At 36.5% G+C, this 16,974-nt stretch overlaps 1 protein-coding gene across 2 annotated transcripts in view; it reads left to right on the top strand.

Moving 5' to 3' along the window:
• The window catches only part of HPGDS (hematopoietic prostaglandin D synthase), a 79,053-nt gene that overhangs the window by 12,695 nt on the left and 49,384 nt on the right, over positions 1 to 16,974 (top strand). For both annotated transcript variants that reach the window (XM_037830273.1, XM_037830274.1), the window contains exons 3-4: positions 8,345 to 8,437; positions 11,355 to 11,464. In XM_037830273.1, the coding sequence (XP_037686201.1) occupies positions 8,345 to 8,437; positions 11,355 to 11,464 (203 nt within the window). The remainder of the gene's footprint in view (positions 1 to 8,344; positions 8,438 to 11,354; positions 11,465 to 16,974) is intronic.

Genomic DNA, 16,974 nt, shown 5'->3' with positions numbered 1-16,974 from the left:
GGATGTTTTAGGTGTTCTTTCTTACTTTTATTTTTATTTTTTTTTGAATTAAGGAAAATATTCAAAAATTGATTCTGGCATTGAATGCACAATTATTTTATGGAACTGTGAATAATTGTACACTGTGGCTGACTGTAGGGTATGTGAATATATCTCAATAAAACTGTATTTAAAAAAAAAAAATTGTATCATGAAAATGCCTCATCAAATAGAGAATATCAATAAAGAGAAATTATAAAAAGACCAAAAAAATAGAATTGTTGCAATCTTTCAATATTTTCATAGATTCTTAGGGTTGTGATGATTGGGATATAGTTTCAAATGCTTTAATAGAGACCCAACATAAAAGTAGCTCAAAGAGGATAGAATTTTATTTCTTTTGCATAAAATGTCCAAGTGGGTATGATAGTTCTGCTCCTTGAAGTTGTCAAAGATTAGGCTCCCTTTTTCTTGTTGATCTGCTACCTCTAGTAGGTTGCCTTATCTACACAGTATAAAGTAGTTCACACTCCTTCCACATTCCAGCTTACTGGAAATGTGAAAGGGGAAAGGAGTGCACAACCCTTCCTTTTAACAGCATGGCCAGGAAGCTGCACATATCACTTCTTGTTACACTCCCTTGGCAAGAATTTAGTCACATGGTCACACCTCACTGCAAGGGAAGCTGGGAACATAGCCTTTACTGTAGATGGTTATTTTCACAGCTAAAAATCCAGGATTTTGTTACTTTTGAGAACAAAAGGGAAGATAGATATTGGGAGGTCATTTCTACTATAAATGTTATCTAGTTTAATCTCCCACCCAACTGAACAATTTTCTCTAGTGTTTGAAACTCTATGAGATTGCCTCTGCTAGAATCTCCAGTCAACAAATTTCATCATTAGATATTTCTATTAAAAATTTCTTCCTGGTCAGATCTGGTAGGCATGTAGTTACACCTTTTTCTCCCCTAAAAACTTTATAATAAAGTATTTTTTAAAGGCAAAACCCCACAAGGACCAATAAATCAAACTTGAATATGACAGCACAAAATTTTGAAAGCTATAAAGCAGGTCAAAGAATGGTAAAGTGACGTAGTACACCAGTGAAGCTCAAACATAAGCCTGGAGGAGGAGAAGATGAGCTGAATGACTGCAGAGATCCCCCAAAAGGCTCAGGAATAGGTAAATCAACAGATAGCTCTGAGCTGATAGAGGATTGACTGAAATAACGGGAAGAAGCAATGATTATTCCTCTCCTTAGATCATTCCTCTCCTTAGATGAAGCATGGTGATTATTCTTAGGAGAGAATGGACCAGAGATTCTGGGACTCAGGCATGTCTGAGTACGTAATGGTATAGGGCAGATGGAATTAAATAGAAGCCTACAAAGTAAATGGAGAGACCCACCACTCCCTCCCCTTTACAATCAGAATTCTGCAGCCAAGCTGATATGCCTCAGGCAGGAAATTGGAGAAATTTTCTCAGTGGAAGCTGACCAGCCCAAGAGAAATGTCTAACAGTTACTGAACCAATGAGCACTTTAATAAAATGGCCCAGCCCTGTCAGTTGCAAGCAACCCTATGCACTTGGAGCTTCCAGTTAACTCTTATTCCTTTGTCCTTAAATACAGGAGTGGCATGCCAATCATCAATAGATAACTGAGAACATCTCTAATATGAACAGACAAACAAAAAAGAAGGAAAAGAAAAAAAAGAAAGTCTGAGGAAACCAAGATGACGTAGGGTGAAGAAAGCTTCAAAAGATTATAAAATCCTCAAAGATAAAAGAGAAGATAATCTATACATGAAACAAGGACTAGATGCTGTAGAAAGGAACATTCAGACAAAAAGAGTCTCTGAAAATAAAAAATACAATACCAAAAAAACCCACATAAAATGATGGAGAATTAAAAAAACAAAAACAAAAACAAAACCCACCCAGAAATTAGAATAATCGGACAAAGAAAGGGAAGAGAGGAGAAGAAAGATAGGGAAACATGAGGATGAGTTGGTTAAGGAGGTCCAAATTCTGAATGAAATTCTAGGAAAAAACAGAGAAAACAGAAGGGAGGCAAACTTTTTTTTTTTTTCTTTTAATAAACTTTTTATTTTGGAATAATTTTATATTTACAGAAAAATTGCAAAGATAAACAGTTTTCATATACCCATCATCCCATTTCCCTTTATTTTAACATCTTACATAAAATATGGAATATTTGTCAAAACTAAGAGATAAACATTAGTATATTACTATTAAACTCCAGACTTTATTCAGATTTTACCAGTCTTCTCATTAATGCCCTTTTCCTGTTCCAGGATCCAATCCTAGATACCACCTTGCATTTAGAAGGTTTTGTTTTTAGTGAATTAAGTCATACCTACAAAGATTATATGTAGATCCGCTCCCAAGCATGGGATTAATCACATTCACAATATTGCTGTACCCTCATCACCTTACATTGCTAAACTTCCCCATCTCCCCAAACAGAAACCTTGCACCTATTATGCATTTAACTTCCCAATCCCTGTGTCTCCTACCTCTGGCGACTTGTACTCTAATTTTTATCTCTGAGCTTGTATATTCTCTGTTATTTTCCTTTTTTTTTTTTTTTTTTAATTTTTATTGGGATGGTTCAGATACCATACAATTATCCAAAGATCCGAAGTATACAATCAGTTGCCCCTGGTACCCTCATACAGCTGTGCATCCATCATCACACTTAATTTTTGTTCAATTTTTAGAAACTTTTTATTACTCCAGACAAGAAATAAAGTGAAAGATGTAAAAAGGAAAAAAAAAGGGAAACTCGAATCCTCCCATATCTCTAATCAACCCCCCTCAATTGTTGACTCGTAGTGTTGGTATAGTACGTTTGCTACTGTTTATGAAAGAATGTTGAAATACTACTAACTGTAGTATATAGTTTGCAATAGGTATATATTTCTTCCCTATATGCCCCTCTATTATTAACTTCTAGTTGTATTGTCATATATTTGTTCTGGTTCATGGAAGAGTTTTCTAATATTTGTACAGTTAATCATGGACACTGCCCACCATAGGATTCAGTTTTATACATTCCCATCTTTTGACCTCCAACTTTCCTTCTGGTGACATATATGACTCTGAGCTTCCCCTTTCCACCTCATTCATGCACCATTCGGCACTGTTAGTTATTCTCACATCTTGCTACCAACACCCTTGTTCATTTCCAAACATTTAAGTTCATCCTAGTTGAACATTCTGCTCATACTAAGCAACCACTCCCCATTCTTAAGCCTTGTCCTATAGCTTGGTACCCTATATTTCATGTCTATGAGTTTACATATTATAATTAGTTCTTATCAGTGAGACCCTGCAATATTTGTCCTTATGTGTTTGGCTTATTCCACTCAGTATATTGCCCTTGAGGTTTTGTCATCAACCCATTTTTTTTTTAAGATGGTTTTGTTCACACACCACACATTCCATCCTAAGTAAACAATCGATGGTTCTCTGTATGGTCACATATTTATGTGTTCACCACCTTCACCACTATCTATATAAGGGCATCTACATTTCTTCCACAAGGCAGGAGGGAGAGTCAAAGAAGATAGAGAGGCAAGAGAAAGAGGAAAAAAAATGACAGCTAGGAAGTAGCAAAAGGAAAGGTAACCTTAAATCAAAGTAGAACTGCATGGTATGTGAATGTATCTCAATAAAAATGAATTAAAAAAAAAATCAAAGTAGAGTAAAGAGTCAGACAACACCACCAATGTCAAGTGTCTAACATGTCTCCCCATCCCCTCCTCTTCTCTGCATTTACCTTGGTATATCGCTTTTGTTGCATTAAAGGAAGCATAATACAATGATTCTGTTGTTACGGTCTAGCTTATGTTGATTGCATCCCTCCCCCAGTGGGGAGGCAAACTTTTAAAAGACTCTTCTTCCTTATACATAATTGAAATCTGTCTTCTCGTGGCTTGCATATCCGGTCAAAACCTTGATTTCTGATTCTAGCCTCCAAAGCTGAGAAAATAACTTTCTGTTGTTTTAAGCCACCCAGTATTTTGTACCTTGTTTCAGCAGCTACAGGAAACTAATACACCACCCAAGTGGGTGCCCTCTGACCAAGCTCATGTGTCTGACATTTAAAACACATGGTGCCCCCTGGCAAACACTATTCTCCAGGCACAAGAGCAGCACTGAGCAGAATGAGACTTTCCCTCTATCAAAAGCTGATGATATACTAACACATTATATTAAGACCACAGTAGCTATTTTGGCAGCCGTATCACACTGAAGCTCCAGAGACAGTGTCACTAAATTCTCTAAAGCTTTTTAGCAGGTGCTCCTGTGAAGTCGCACTTCCAACAACCCTAAAGTTATTTTTTTTCTGGAACCAAATGATGCACTTAGCATTTGTCTTCTTAAATTTCATCTTGTTAGAATCAGCTCAATGTTCCAGCTGTAAGCAATTATCTCAAGCTTGCTGGAACACTGCCAGTGGCTGAAGGCTTACCATCTCACAAGAAAACACATTCCATGGTCAATCGTTCTAAAGCTAACGAAGTTATCCTTCATAGTGAGTTAAAGCTTGCCACCTCCTTTTACTTTCCTATTACTTTTTTTAAAACTTTTTATTTTGAAATAATTTCAAACTTATAGGACAGTTAAAAAATAATACAAACCCCATACAGAGAACTCCAACTACCCTTACCCCCCTCCAGATCCCCAGATCCACCAATTTTAATATTTTGCTGCCTTTGCTGATCATTCTTTCTTTCTATTTATCTATCTATCGTCTATCTATCTTACCTATTTCTCATCTATCTAATCTATCATCTATTTTCTGCACACACCATAATCCTTGAACACATAATACTTCCATTACATTTCCTATGAACAAGGATATTCACTTACGTAATCACATAAAGTACAGTTATCAAGTTCAAGAAATTTAATACTGATATAAATCTTATATTCTATATTCCAATTTTTTCCTTATGTCTCAATAATTTCCTTTTGAGCCTTTTCTCCTCCCTTCTTAGATCTCATCCAGTGTCAAGTATTGCATTTAATTGTAAATATCTCTTTAGCTTCTCTTTCTTTTTTTTTAAATGTGGGAACATATATGCAATATAAATCTTTTCCTCCCAATCCCTCCCAAACATGCCATTCAGTAGGATTGATCACCTTCACATCGTTACAGTACCCTCACCACCATCCAGTACTATAACTTACCCTTCACCTCAGACAGAATCCCTACACTCATTTTGCATTAAGTCCCCATTGTCCCTGTCCCCAACCCCTGGTAACTATACTCTACTTTCTGTCTCTAGGAGTTTGCATATTCTCTGATATTTTCTTTGTGGTTATCCATGGGACAAATTTAACACCCTGAATCTACAATAATCTTGTTTGCTTTGATACCAACTTAACAACTTCAATAGCACACGTAACTTATGTGCCTATACCATTTTATCCCCTCACCTTTATGTAGTTCCTGTCATAAATTACATATTTATACATTATGAGTCCAAAACCATTGATTTATCATTACGTTTTATGAATTTGTCTTTTAGATTCTATAACCTTCCTATTGCTTTTTTTTTTTTTTTTTAAATACCAACAGAAATTTATTGTCTCACCATTCTGGAGGATAGAAGCCCAAAATCAATGTCAGCAGGGCCATTCTCCCTCTGAAATCTGTGGAGGAGAATCCTTGCTTGCCTCTTCTAGCTTTTGGTGTTAGCAAGTAATCTTTTATGTTCTGGCTTGTAGATGCATCACTCCAATCTCTGTCAACATCTCCACTGGGCTTCTTTCTTTGCTGTCTGTATCTGTGTCCAAATTTCCTCTTCTTGTAAGGATATATGTGACTGTATCCTTTTTTTAACATATATATATAACAGTGATAACTTTAAAAGTATGATTTAACAAGTAGTTTGAGAGCAAATATCAAAGAATATTTTGGTTTACAGATCCACAATTTTGGTTATTTCCTTATAACTTTCAAAGTAAAATTTAATGAGTAGCTATAGAGCAAATTTCAAAGAATGTTATGTTCCACCTTTTCAGTTATTTCCTTCTAGCTACTTTGATACTCCAGCAACTAAAAAAAAATCATATAAAGATTCAGTATTTGTAATCCTTTGTTAAATCCTATCAGGTTTGTTGCTACCCCTTCCTCTCATTTAATCACTTTCTCAATCTTCAGGAGTGTCTAGGCAGAGACTACCCTAACTTGTTCATATTGAAAAAGGGTGTCAACTTTAGGAATACTCTGGTAGATTCAAGTTTTTGAAAGATAAAACTTAGCGAGTAAATCTTTTACAGAATCTCAGGTAGGGACCTAGGTATTTGGGGACTACTTTTGGTAAGGGCATGGCAAACTGTGGCCATTTGGGGTATCTTAGCAGGATAGGCTCTCGCCTCTATTTGGAATCTCTCAGCCACTGTGACCTCAGCTTGTTACCTTTCTTTTTTCCCCCTTTTGGTCAAGTAGGCATTTTCAATCCCTCACTGCCAGGGCCAGGCTCATTTCTGGGAATCATGTCCCACATTGCTATGGAGATTCACTTTCCTGGGAGTCATGTCCGGTGTTGGGGGGGTGTGATTTAATGAATTTATTTGTTGATTTGGGCTTAGAGAGAGAAAGGCCACATCTGAACAACAAAAGAGTTCTCCGGGGTGCCTTTACGCATAATAATAGGAAGGCATAGCCTCCCTTTTACAGCCATAAATTTCACATAAGTTTCTGTACATTGGAGCTAGTCAGAATAGGTCCATGCAATATTTGAGGATGAGTATCATGTGCCTGTTAGTTCATTTTGTCTCCTCTCCAGGTGAAGCATGCCAAGATTATTCATCCAATCCTCATAAAATGTGATTTTCAGACCGCTTTAACTTGGCTACTATCTTCTGGGCTTGCTCTGGTTGTTAAGGTCTTTCTCAAAACATGGCTCCTAAAATTAACAAAACAGCTGAATAAGGGCTCCAATTAGCTTCAGTTTGAATCCCAACTCTACTAGATGTGTTACCTGGGCAATTTATGCAACTTCTCTTAACCTCATTTCCTCATTTGCAAAATCAGATACTAGTTAATATCTGCTTCATAGGGTTATTGCAAATATTAAAAGACCCAATGAGCATGCTAAATATTTACTACACTGCTTAGCACAAAGGAGGCACACCAAAAAAAAAAAAAAAAGAATTACACATATTAAGTCCTTCTTGTTTGCACAGTTTCCTTCAAGTAAGGTACCCCAGATTCAAGTCAACTTTATTTGGGACTTTGTTTTGCTCAATGAGTATCTTAGGCACCTAGAAGAGAAGCTCGCTCATTCATTAGGTAAGCAAGTGCTCAAAGATTTGTTTTTAAATTCCCAATGAGAACTGTAGTTCATCTTATAATTATTTGTATGCATACGAAAGACTTTGAAGGAGATACACAAAGTTGATTTTAATAGCTATATTAGGGTCATGGGATTTTGAGTGGCACTTTATTCTTTTCCCTCTTTACAAAAAAATTGTTTATCTAAAATGAAGGCATTGGTCGAGAAAACTGTGATCAATTCATTTGGCAAAATATTATGTTGCCATTAAAAAGTTGGTGTTTCACTGATACAGAAATATATTTGAAAGACATAAATAAATGAAAAAAGTGGTTTACAAAACATGATTTTGTTTTTTAATATATATGGAAAAGTAATTTAAATATTAAAATGTTTTTAACTATGTGGTAGAATTATTTTCGTCTTCAATTTAGAATTTTTATATAATTGTTTATTACTTTTTGACAAAAATATAACAGGCTTAGGTAAGATAACAAAGTATGATTTACAGATAAAATATTAATATGGTATCTACTGTGAGTCTATCCTATAGTCATACAAATATGCTTGCTGCCTTACTCTATACTTCAAATAGTCCCTCATCAAAATAAGAATTTGGCTAAATTCCTTAACGTAACTAAATATATAAATCAAACTATCCATTTTCTTCAACTATAATTTTGAAGAAAAATCAATATGATCTGTGATTTAGGCCACAGAAATTACAAAGCTTCAATAGTTAAGTATATGAGAAAATATAATATAGTATGTAGATAATATATAATATATAGCAGCACTGGAAACCTAGGTTTTAGACTCAATTCTGCCACTAACCCTATAACAAGTCTTCTAACAACTCTTTTTTAAAAAAAAACATATAAAATTTAAAAATTCCACTATAGGGTGTCTAATGTCCCTTTCAGAATAAATATTCAAGAGTGCCATAACTTTAAAAATCATGCTTTGTTTCCATGATTATCAGTAAGAATGAAAGTATTTTATCTCTTGGCTTTGTTATGGAAGTTGATTCTTTCTTTGTGTTATTTTAAGCTCTTCCATTTGGCAAAATCCCTGTTTTGGAAGTCGACGGACTTATGCTTCACCAGAGTCTAGCAATAGCGAGATATTTGACCAAAAACACAGGTAAAATGTTTATTGTGTTTAAGATTTTGATAACTGGAAAAGCACAAGTTTTAAATTTAGTATTCATTAAATAACTTTAATATTGAACAGCACAGTACAAGGAAAAATGGAATTAAATGCTAGAGAAGTATAAATGTACCATCTGTATCAGTTTAACTTTCTATGAGTTCCCCAGAGAATTTTATTTTATATTGCCACCCACCACCACCTACCTCATACCTCTTTGCCCCCCAAACCCTTATTCATATTTAGCTGAAAAAAATGGGACAGGTATGCCTCACCCCAAACTTTTGCTAGTATGTGTATTATCAGATAAGAAGACTAATTAATAGGAAATACAGATGGCATACGGAAGTTGGAATTCCACAGAGGATTAAAATCTTGTTTTCAATGATGTTCTTCTTCCTAATCCTGCTGAAAAAAAAAATAGAAAGGGAGTCTTGGCCTCTATGGAGTGCTCTCTGAGTCATCTTTAGTGGGTAGTTAGCTCTGGATTGTTTTGTTCGTGGCTTGCTCCATGGCCTTGATGAAAATAGATAAAGGAAACTTAGTTCTGTTCTTTGCCTGATGCCCTTTCCCCCCATCCAATGTTCCACCATTGTCTTCTCTCTCCTTTCCTGCTCCTCTCACATTCTTTTTGAGTGAAAAGTGACTTTGGGCTTCTTTTAAAACCCCTATCTTTCTATTCAATCTGCGGAATCACCATTCCCTCTCCCACCCAACCCTATCACCCATTCTACCACTATGATCCAAGCCATAGACACATGGTTGGCTCACAAATAAAACAGGCCCTAGTTATGTTAAAAATTTGAAAATCTCTTAAATAACATATTTCAACAGAGGAAGTTCTTTGGAACTTCAGAAGAGATGAAGATTTTGCTAACTATGGAGACCAGGTTTTGAAGTGAATACGATAATTGAGCTGAGCCTTAAAGGATGCCTAGAATTTTAAGAGGAAGACTTGGACTTGGACAGTGGTTTCCAAGCTTTAGGTGCATCTGAATCACCTGGAGAGCTTGTTAAAACACAGATTGCTTGACCCCAACTTCAGAGATTTTGATTCAGTAGGTCTGGAATGGGACCCAAGAATTGGCACTTTTACTTTCTCGGATCATGCTGATGAAGCCGGTCCAGGGACCTCACTCTGAGAATCACTGGGGTAGGACACTCCATGCAGAGGAAAAATAGCCTGAGAGAAGGAAAAGAACCTCAAAATTGTGGGGTGGAGGAGAATTAGAAAGAAAAACATCTAAAAAACAGATTGGGATCTGGTTAGAAAGATCCAAAGTATGGGCTTTCTTCCTTAGGTAATTGTAGGTTTTTATCTAGAAAAGCAGAGTAACTACAGCTGTGAGTTTGGGAAGATTATTCTGGCATGACTGGAGGCAGGGGAGAAGATTTGGAGGTCATTAAAACAGTCCTGATGGCAACAGAAAAGAAGAGGGAGTGAGGGAAACATGGGCAAGTTTGTGAAGGTAGAATCAGCATACAGTCCGGATGACAGATGTTGGGGGCATTCTGTTTTACCAGGAGAGCAAGGGCCAGGCAGACAACAGCTTGGACATGGTTTGTCATTCTCATAGTGCTGTATACATTCTTTTTAAAACTTTCCTTAACCTGCAATGCCCTTTTCAGTGTCTTCTCGCCCAGACCATAAAACACACCACGTGGGCAGGTAATCTGTTTTATTCACTGCTGTGTTTCCAGTTAGGGCTGACCCTGGTTGGAGTCCAGTAATTATTTGTTGAACGAATGAAGAGGAGCTGGTTTGAGGTAGATGTGATGACTCTGTTTGGGGATTTGTTGATGTTCAGGAGCCGAAGGACACTTAGAGAAATATTCAAAAGGAGGCTGAGAATATGATCCGGGGTTTAGAACTAAAAGTGGTGAATGAAGAGTCTTCTGTATAAAATTAGTAGCTAAAGCCCTGAACATGGAAGTCAAAGTAGGGATGAAAGTGAGTGAAGAAGACTATGATAGAGTTCTAAGGGATTTTTTTAAAGGTCAGGAAGAAGAAGGTGAACAAGCTTTGAACATCATACACACACGAATTAGACAGACAGATTGACAGATAGGTAGATGATGCAGATAGTTTACAGAGGAACTCTGTATCACCAAAGCATGTTCTTTTACTTTTAACAGCTTTATCGAAGCATAATTCACTCATTGTCAGTAGGCAGTTTCTTGATTTTTAATAAATTTATTTCTTTGTAAAAAAGTTATCTAGTGAGAAAATATTTGGAAGATGAATGAATTTTTTAGTAAAAAGGAAGCTCAATGATTGGAAAAGAAAAATATCTGTATTATTTTAAACTTAAAGTCTATAGGCAGAAAACAAATGCTGACAGAACTTCTCTGTAAAAATAAAAACAATTCTTCTAACAAAATAAATCATAATATGTGTGCAGGTTATTTATTCCAGTATTGCCTGCTTTAGCAAAAGATTGGGAACAAACTTAATTATTTGAGACTAGTTAAATCAATTATGGCACATCAAGACAAAGAAATGCTTTGTAGCTGATAAATGAGTGAGGATACCCTTTAGATACAAGTTAGGAAAGACCTCTAGGATATATGGGAGAGCATATATATACACATATATAAAAGTATATTCTTATTCTTATTCTGATATATAAGAATATATGTTCTTATTTACTTGTATTTTGATAAAGAAACTATGGAAAGATACACAAGAAACTAATGAAAGTGGTTGCCAATAAGGTAGGTAAGAAAGGGAGTAAAATGAGGTGGACGGGGGTAGGAGTGGAAGTTACTCTTCCTGGGATACTGTTTTATATTGTTTTGAATTTTTGACCCTTGTGAGTATATTGCCTATTAAAAATTAACAAACTTTGTTATATAGTAAATTAAATTGAACACGTTCATGGGCATAAAATAGCCTCTCTCTATTCCATAGATTTGGCTGGAAAAACAGAATTGGAACAATGTCAAGTTGATGCTATTGTGGACACGTTGGACGATTTCATGTCACGCTTTCCTTGGGCAGAGAAACAACAAGATGTAAAAGTAACGTGATCAGTTTGCTATTACTTCTATTTATCACATACCACTTGCCAGCCACTGTGTTAGGGGCTTTAAAAAGTTTCTTTTTATCACAGTATTACATATGTATAGTTTTAAAACATCAAATTATATTAAACACTTTAAAATAAAGTACAGTGATCCCATTCCCCACCTCTTCATATTGCTCACTTTAGATACAATCCCTTTCTTTAAACCCTTTAGCTGTTTCTTTAGGATTTACACAACTCCATATTTCTATAGGATATGTAAATATGGCTTTCTTCTGATTACCAATTTTAGACAGTCTCTATGAACTGCTTCCTATAGTAATAAGAATTTATGTCTCTTACATAGTCATCCCTTCTGCTTCCTTTCCTCCCACACTTCCAATACAGTGATAATTTTTTGGTTAAATCAATAATCAGTGATTACATTAGTATGCCTATGCAAATATTATGTGGATCTATGCATTGTAATATACTTTGATTATATTTCCTTTCTCACAGTTCCTCCTTGAAGTTAGTTATTTTTTTTCATTTGCACAATTCTTTTTACCTTTATTGCTGATTCTTCCCAGACCATTGATAGCCTGCCAATACAATTTTCCACAAGGTCAAGCCATTGATTATTTCCAGTATTTTCTTAGACATACACAGCCTGAAGATGTCCATGTTCCTTTGTAGATCTCTCTAGGTTTTTTGTACAGCTCTCATCATTGGACTTCCCTTCCCTGTCATCCCAGAAACCCTCTTTCTCTTTGTCTTGAATTAGAATCCTGTTTCCTGGGTGCTACCTTTTTTGTTTGCTCCTTTGTTTATTTGGGGCACATCCTACAGTGTTGAAAGGTTAAAATGAAAGTTTGAGGACAGAAGGTCTGATGATGGCAGACTGTGTGACCATGTCTGTCTCAGGACTCATGCTATTTCTGTTGGGTTTGGTTGCCCTAGGCACTTGGGGCACAGTTATCTTCCTGGGATGTCCATTATCATCCTGGATGTTTCTTTTGATCATTTCTTGTGTTCATTTTCCTGTTTCCTGTCATTGGTTTTGTGGCGCAATCTTCCAATAGCTTATTGAACATGAGAAATAAAAGTTTGAGGCCTTCTTTATCTGAAAATGTTCTTATTTCATCCTCATACTTGTTTCATGGTTTGGTTGGGTATAGAATTCTATGTTGAAAGTAATTGTTCTTTAGTAGTTGGAAGGTGTTTATCATTTTCTGGTTGAGAAGTCTGAATCCAATCTAATTCCTGATCTTTTGTATGTGACCTACTTTCTCAATTTCTCTCTCTCTCTCTCTCTTTCTGAAAGCTGGTAGAAGACCCTAGAGTTCCAAAATTTCACTGTAAAGAGGCTTAGTGTGATCTTGTTTTTCTCCACTTTGCTATCTCCTTGTTGGGCTTTCAATATCGGACTTTGTACTTTAGTTCTGGGAAATTTCCTCTAATTATTTCACTGATGATTTCCTCCCCCTTTTCTTTGTTTCTTCATACTGAAATTTCTCCAATTTAGATGTTGGATCTTTTTTTCTCTCTTATTTGCATTACTTTAAGGAAGAAGTCCTCAACTGTGTTCATCAGTCCTTCTCTTGAGTTAATAAGTTCTGATATTGTGTTTTTAAATTTACAGGGCCTCATTTTTTTTCACATTCTCTGTTTTCTTTTTAAGATATCATTTCATATTTATTTAAAGATGCAATATGATCTCTTTGCCTAGTATATGTCTGTTAGCAGTTGCTTTATTCCTCTTTGTTTTGTTCTCTATCTTTACTGGGGTCAGATAATCCTTCATAATTTGAGATAAAGAATAGGGAAATTAATAAACTTATTCAGAGCTCTGAATGTGCAGATGGGGTTTGTTGGTTGAGTTTCACTAGGTTACTTCCCAATATCAGTATCTTCAGGTTTGCCCTCTGGCACTGGACAGAGTCCTTAGAGAAGAGTTCTAATCTCCTACCCAGAGATAAAGACTTCAGTGTTCTGAAGTGAAGTAGGGAAGGAAGGGCTGGGAGTCTCAGAATTTAGCATTCAGTATGCATATGTTCATTTAATCCCCCTATTTTTAAAACAGTGTGTGTGCCTTTCCTCAGCCCAGAGATCATCTGTTTTACATTCTCTCTTGCCTTGTGCTTAGGATAGGAAAGAGGTAGTTGTCTAGCAGCACGAAATGAAAAAGGAAATCCCATGTTCTGACTACTTCTTTAACAGCTTTCTATGAACCCTCATTTTATCAGCCTCCTCCACCTTTTGAAGTACTCCTTTAACTATACTACTCCCTCATTAACTCTACTAATGGTAGAGCTACAAATCCTGCTATTTCCCAAGCTATTCCAGTATTTTATGTTGTAGATAGGGTTGGTTTTCCACTTCCCTTTGCAGATGTCATTCATCCATCTGCTTTGCAAATTTTATTTGCTCTTGTCTCTTCTCCTTGTGGGTTCTATCTTTTTTTTTTTTTTTTAAAGACATTCATTTACTATAGTTTTGGAACAGAAACAAAATTATATGTGTGCCACATCCATTGTCTTTATCCAGAATTCCAAATAGACCTCCTCTGTTACTCTCTATAACAGCAACCTAATCATTTCTTTAGGGCACCTATCACAATCCATATTTTGTTTTAAAATGGATTTACTTGTTTGTTGTCTCCTCCAATAGAATGTATCATGAGGGCAGAAATCTGTCTGTATTAGTCCCTGCTGTATCCACCACACCTATCACAGGGCCTTTTACATAGCTGGCACTTAGTACTTGTTGAATGAGTAATAGGAAAAGCTAAATTTATCCAACACTCACCAAATCATGTGCCAAATCCTTATGTATTATCTGTCAGTCCTCAGAACCCTTTCAAGAGATAAGTCCTTTTTAGTGTCATGCTCACTTTCTAGATAAAGAAACAGAAATAAAGAGGTTAAGAAGTTGCCCAAGTCACACAAGTAAGGACAGAATTGTGATCTGAGTCCAGATAGCCTGGTTCCAGAACCCACAGCCTCATCACTTACGCATATTCTCTCCTCAGTGACTAATTCATACTGCATCCCTTTATGGAGAAACTATGGTTATCCTCATTTTCCAGATGAGGAAATGGAAGTTTATGTAGCATAAGTAACTTGCCTAAGGTTCTTTTAGCTAGTAAAGTGTAGAGCAGGTATTCAGATCCCAGCCTCTCTGACTCACACCCTGTTCTTAAACACTCTGTGCAGGGCTTGCAACTGCTCAAAACAGCTTGGTCGTGAATATCTATGTACGTGTCATAGCTAAAGGCCTATACCCAAAATCTACAGCACATAACAAATGGTGATTCTATCAATTTACTTTGAACGTATTTATTCTAAATACTGTTTTCTTAATTAGGGCCTTCTTATTTGAATGCAAATATCTGGACATAAAAGTATTCACATTTACTGACTCATAAAAATGTTAGGTTTGAGGGGGATATACCTCCTCCCCCCACAAACACACACATACACAAACACACACACACAGACTAGACAGTACAAACTCTTAAATAGAAGCTTAGCTTTGGTAATGCTAAGTATAATGAGACTTTTTGACATGAATACATTTGGATTAGAATCAGAATGCCAGGCTTGAATCTTTTTTTTTTTTATCTTCATTTTATTGAGATATATTCACATACCATGCAGTCATACAAAACAAATCGTACATTCGATTGTTCACAGTACCATTACATAGTTGTACATTCATCACCTAAATCAATCCCTGACACCTTCATTAGCACACACACAAAAATAACAATAATAATCATTAAAGTGAAAAAGAGCAATTAAAGTAAAAAAGAACACTGGGTACCTTTGTCTGTTTGTTTGTTTGTTTCCTTCCCCTATTTTTCTACTCATCCATCCATAAACTAGACAAAGTGGAGTATGGTACTTATGGCTTTCCCAATCCCATTGTCACCCCTCATAAGCTACATCTGTATACAACTGTCTTCGAGATTCATGGGTTCTGGGTTGTAGTTTGATAGTTTCAGGTATCCACCACCAGCTACCCCAATTCTTTAGAACCTAAAAAGGGTTGTCTAAAGTGTGCGTAAGAGTGCCCACCAGAGCGACCACTCGGCTCCTTTTGGAATCTCTCTGCCACTGAAGCTTATTTCATTTCCTTTCACATCCCCCTTTTGGTCAAGAAGATGTTCTCCGTCCCATGATGCCAGGTCTACATTCCTCCCCGGGAGTCATATTCCACGTTGCCAGGGAGATTCCCTCCCCTGGGTGTCTGATCCCACGTAGGGGGGAGGGCAGTGATTTCACCTTTCAAGTTGGCTTAGCTAGAGAGAGAGGGCCACATCTGAGCAACAAAGAGGCATTCGGGAGGAGGCTCTTAGGCACAATTATAAGGAGGCCTAGCGTCTCCTTTGCAGCAACCGTCTTCCCAAGGGTAAAACCTATGGTAGAGGGCTCAACCCATCAAACCACTAGTCCCCTATGTCTGTGGTCATGTTAGTAACCATCGAGGTGGGGTAGGCCAATACCCCTGCATTCTCCACAGGCTCCTCAAGGGGGCACTACATATTTTTTTCCTTGTTTTTCTTTTTTAAATCAACTGAATGAAAAAAAATTAAAAAGAAAAAAAACATACAATAAAAGAACATTTCAAAGAGACCATAACAAGGGAGTAAGAAAAAGACAACTAACCTAAGATAACTGCTTTACTTCCAACCTGTTCCTACTTTACCCCAAGAAAGTTACCTAATATAGCAACATTTCTGTGAACTTGTTCCTACTATATCCATCAGAAATTAACAGACCATAGTCATTCCTGGCCATCCCCAGAACGTTAAATAGCTTATCCGTTCTTCTTGGATTATTGTTCCCCGTTCCTTAATTGCTCTCTATTGCTAGTTCCCCTAGATTCTACATTATAAACCATTTGTTTTACATTTTTCAAAGTTCACATTAGTGGTAGCATATAATATTTCTCTTTTTGTGCCTGGCTTATTTCGCTCAGCATTATGTCTTCAAGGTTCATCCATGTTGTCATATGTTTCACCAGATCGTTCCTTCTTACTGCCGCGTAGTATTCCATCGTGTGTATATACCACATTTTATTTATCCACTCATCTGTTGAAGGACATTTGGGTTGTTTCCATCTCTTGGCAATTGTGAATAATGCTGCTATGAACATTGGCGTGCAGATATCTGTTCGTGTCACTGCTTTCCGATCTTCCGGGTATATACCGAGAAGTGCAATCGCTGGATCGAATGGTAGCTCTATATCTAGTTTTCTAAGGAACCGCCAGACTGACTTCCAGAGTGGCTGAACCATTATACAGTCCCACCAACAATGAATAAGGGTTCCAATTTCTCCACATCCCCTCCAGCATTTGTAGTTTCCTGTTTGTTTAATGGCAGCCATTCTAACCGGTGTTAGATGGTATCTCATTGTGGTCTTAATTTGCATCTCTCTAATAGCTAGTGAAGCTGAACATTTTTTCATGTGTTTCTTGGCCATTTGTATTTCCTCTTCAGAGAACTGTCTTTTCATATCTTT

Source organism: Choloepus didactylus, chromosome 3, assembly GCF_015220235.1.
Source record: "Choloepus didactylus isolate mChoDid1 chromosome 3, mChoDid1.pri, whole genome shotgun sequence".
Classification (NCBI taxonomy): Eukaryota; Metazoa; Chordata; class Mammalia; order Pilosa; family Megalonychidae; genus Choloepus; species Choloepus didactylus.
This window is presented reverse-complemented; position numbering and strand designations above follow the sequence as displayed.